General features: G+C 34.4%; 2 protein-coding genes across 2 annotated transcripts in view; both read right to left on the bottom strand.

The window, feature by feature from the left end:
• LOC112905258 (GTP-binding protein 128up) overlaps nt 1-2,961 on the bottom strand; it is an 11,656-nt gene that overhangs the window by 3,641 nt on the left and 5,054 nt on the right. The window lies entirely within an intron of this gene.
• LOC108734579 (GTP-binding protein 128up) lies at nt 1,524-2,545 on the bottom strand. Its single transcript, XM_018466200.2, has 4 exons — nt 2,403-2,545; nt 2,048-2,344; nt 1,726-1,965; nt 1,524-1,643 (listed from the first exon to the last, which is right to left on the bottom strand). The coding sequence occupies exons 1-4, from the start codon at nt 2,442-2,444 to the stop codon at nt 1,524-1,526; spliced, it is 699 nt and encodes a 232-aa protein (XP_018321702.2). The 5' UTR covers nt 2,445-2,545.

Below are 2,961 nucleotides of genomic sequence, written 5' to 3'. Positions count from 1 at the left end.
GATGAAAAGGGAAGAGGGTGGAACGGTATATGGCAAAGTAAAAGTGTGGGCACTAAAATATGCAGACGATATAGCAATTATTGCAGAGAGTGCCAAAGAGTTAGAGGCCATGCTGGGGTCATTAGAAAAGTATGTTGACAGAAATAAAATGACAGTTAATACGAGAAAGACAAAGGTGATGGTGTTCAGGAATGGGGGAAAAAGAAAGAAAGATGAAAAGTGGAAATTTAAGGGTGAGGAAATTGAGGTCGTTAATGAATTCAAATACCTGGGATATTGGTTCTCTACAAAAAATAGCACTCAGGGTCATGTAAGAAGACTTACAGGGAAGGCACAAAAAGCGGCAAATGCCACTTGGGAGGTCGCAAAAAGGGCTGGTAGAGACCTACGAGGCGACCGTGTTTACTTAATGAACTCGCTAGTGAGAGCGGTGGCACTATATGGGGTGGAGGTATGGGATTCGGAAAGTTGGATAGACTAGGTAGGGTTCAAGGAAGATATTGTAAGATGGCTTTGGGGTAGCAAAAATCACGCCAAAATATATATGGAGGAATGAGTTAGGCGTAGAAGATATAGAGTACACAATTAGGGAACGAATTTGCAGGTACTTAAAAGAGATTGTAGGGATGGGTGAGGGGAGATGGCCTAAAGTGTGTCTAATCGAGGAAATGAGAGGTGTAATAAATAAACATGCATCAATATGAGGAAAAGCGGTGCGGGAAATGTTTGCCGAGATGGGTGTTACGGATGTGTGCAAAATGATTTGGGAGGGAAAGAGTGGGGAAGAAATTTATAATAGATGTATAGAAGGGTTAAATATGTAGTGGGCGAAAAAGTTGGAGGAAGAGTGGGAGGCAATAACAAAGTCATCCTACTATATAATGTACAAGGAGGGGCGGAATATTTAAACAAAATAAATAAAAAGAAAGACGATAAGAAAATGTGGGCGAAAATTAGATGAGGGAATATAGGGAGAGCGAATAAGAAGGGATATAGGGACTGGGAATGTAGGCTATGCGGAGGCTCTGAAGAAACCTTAGCTCACTTATTTTGTTGTGGAGTAGCCATACAGAGTCAGAGTGAGAGAGTTAAAGAGTTCATGAGAGTATTGATAGGTGACAGGTGTGAGCAGGAATTGAGGGGAATGATAATAGAAATGCTGAGAGGAGAAGTATGTGAGTATATAAGGGTATATGAAGAAAAAATGAGAGAGAGTAAATGAATAGTGTTAAGATAGTTAATGTGTAAAACGTAGTAACATAGTATGTAAGTATTCTAAGATAGTTAGCATGTATAAGGACAGAGTGTAAAGGCTCATTGAGCATACACGAGATGTAATAAATAAATAAATAGTCACTGCCCTTAGCATCGAACCTGGTAGGGGGGATGTGGTGTCACAGTGAATGTATGAGAATTGATTAATTCGCCAGAAAAGCCTATTGGTATTGTATTAATCAATGTTATATTTGTTTATTATTATATTTTATTATATTAGTTAAAAGATGGTAAGATTCAGTATTTGCCTACCTTTCAATTAGGTCATCACTGGTTGCATCATATTTTAAGGTAATATCAGCATTGTGAATTTTGTATTCCGACAAAATTGATCTTACTGTATCTAAATCTAATTCTGATTGAGAAACCTTAAAAAAACAATTTTCCTTACGTTATACATACTATTTGTAAGTACAGGTTAAAATTTAATATAACTTTTAAAAAGCTTACCATACAATTCAAATTTATTCCTCCTTTGTCTTTTTTCCGAAATGATATATTTGGTGGCTGTTTGTTCAATCTAAGCCCAAAGCCCTCTAATTCATGTTCAATTAGCCTTTTATGCTGAAGGGGCTTTAAAACATCCAAAACAATAAAAATAAGACTACATGTTCTTGCAACTGCAATTACTTGACGACCTCTACCTTTACCATCTTTTGCTCCTTCAATAATTCCAGGCAAATCCAACAACTATTTTATTAACAAAACATTAATACTATTTCTCTCAGTAAAAGCCAATATTAATTTCATTTAAAATCAATATCATAAATACCTGTATTTTAGCACCTTTATATTTTATACAGCCTGGGACAGTTGTAAGTGTTGTGAACTCATATGAAGCTACTTCAGAGTAAACACCTGCTAAATTACTTAACAAAGTTGACTTTCCCACAGAAGGAAATCCTACAAAACCTATTCTAGCATCTCCAGTTTTAGCCACATCAAACCCTTCTCCAGGACCACCACCACCCCCCTTTGGTGTAATTAATTCTCTTCGTAATTTAGCTAGTCTTGCCTTAAGTAAACCTAAATGACCAGCTGTTGCCTTATTCTTTTGAGTTCTGGCCATCTGCAAACGTTACTTTTAGAGGTTACATTATTTTCATAATACAATTACAGTTACTTACCTCAGCTTCTATAGCCGCAATTTTTTCTAATATTGTACTCATTTTATTGTTTTTTTAAAAATGAAACGTTATGATTTCAAAAATTCTTATAAATATTATTTAACACAAGAAACGTGCAATGTTTAATATGTCGTTAAATTCCAACCTGGTTCATTTATTTTTAATATGAGTTTCTTTGAACTACAGTCCTTTGGGCGTTTGAACTTCTTAATTTTATGGATAATAAAAAATTCTACATTTCTGTATTTTGATATTTTATCTAAAATTCTAAATCTAATACTTAATTCATCTATAGTATTTGTTCATTGGCATTCCGAATTCTTCAAATTTAAAGGTAAAAACTAATTCATTTGTTTCCTTATTTTTAGTTCATAGTATACAAATATGAAGTTGAAAACACATGTACATTTGAACTAAAGATTAGCTTTTCAAATTAGAGGTACAAGAAAAGAGAATTAATTTTTTTAAAGACTTGCACATAAGTAATAAATAATAAAAGAGACAAATGGAAGAAAGTGGAACAAATTGCTCAGAGGATGATGATCCTATCGTAAAGGAA

Source organism: Agrilus planipennis, unplaced genomic scaffold (genome assembly GCF_000699045.2).
Source record: "Agrilus planipennis isolate EAB-ADULT unplaced genomic scaffold, Apla_2.0 scaffold89, whole genome shotgun sequence".
Taxonomy (NCBI): Eukaryota; Metazoa; Arthropoda; class Insecta; order Coleoptera; family Buprestidae; genus Agrilus; species Agrilus planipennis.
This window is presented reverse-complemented; position numbering and strand designations above follow the sequence as displayed.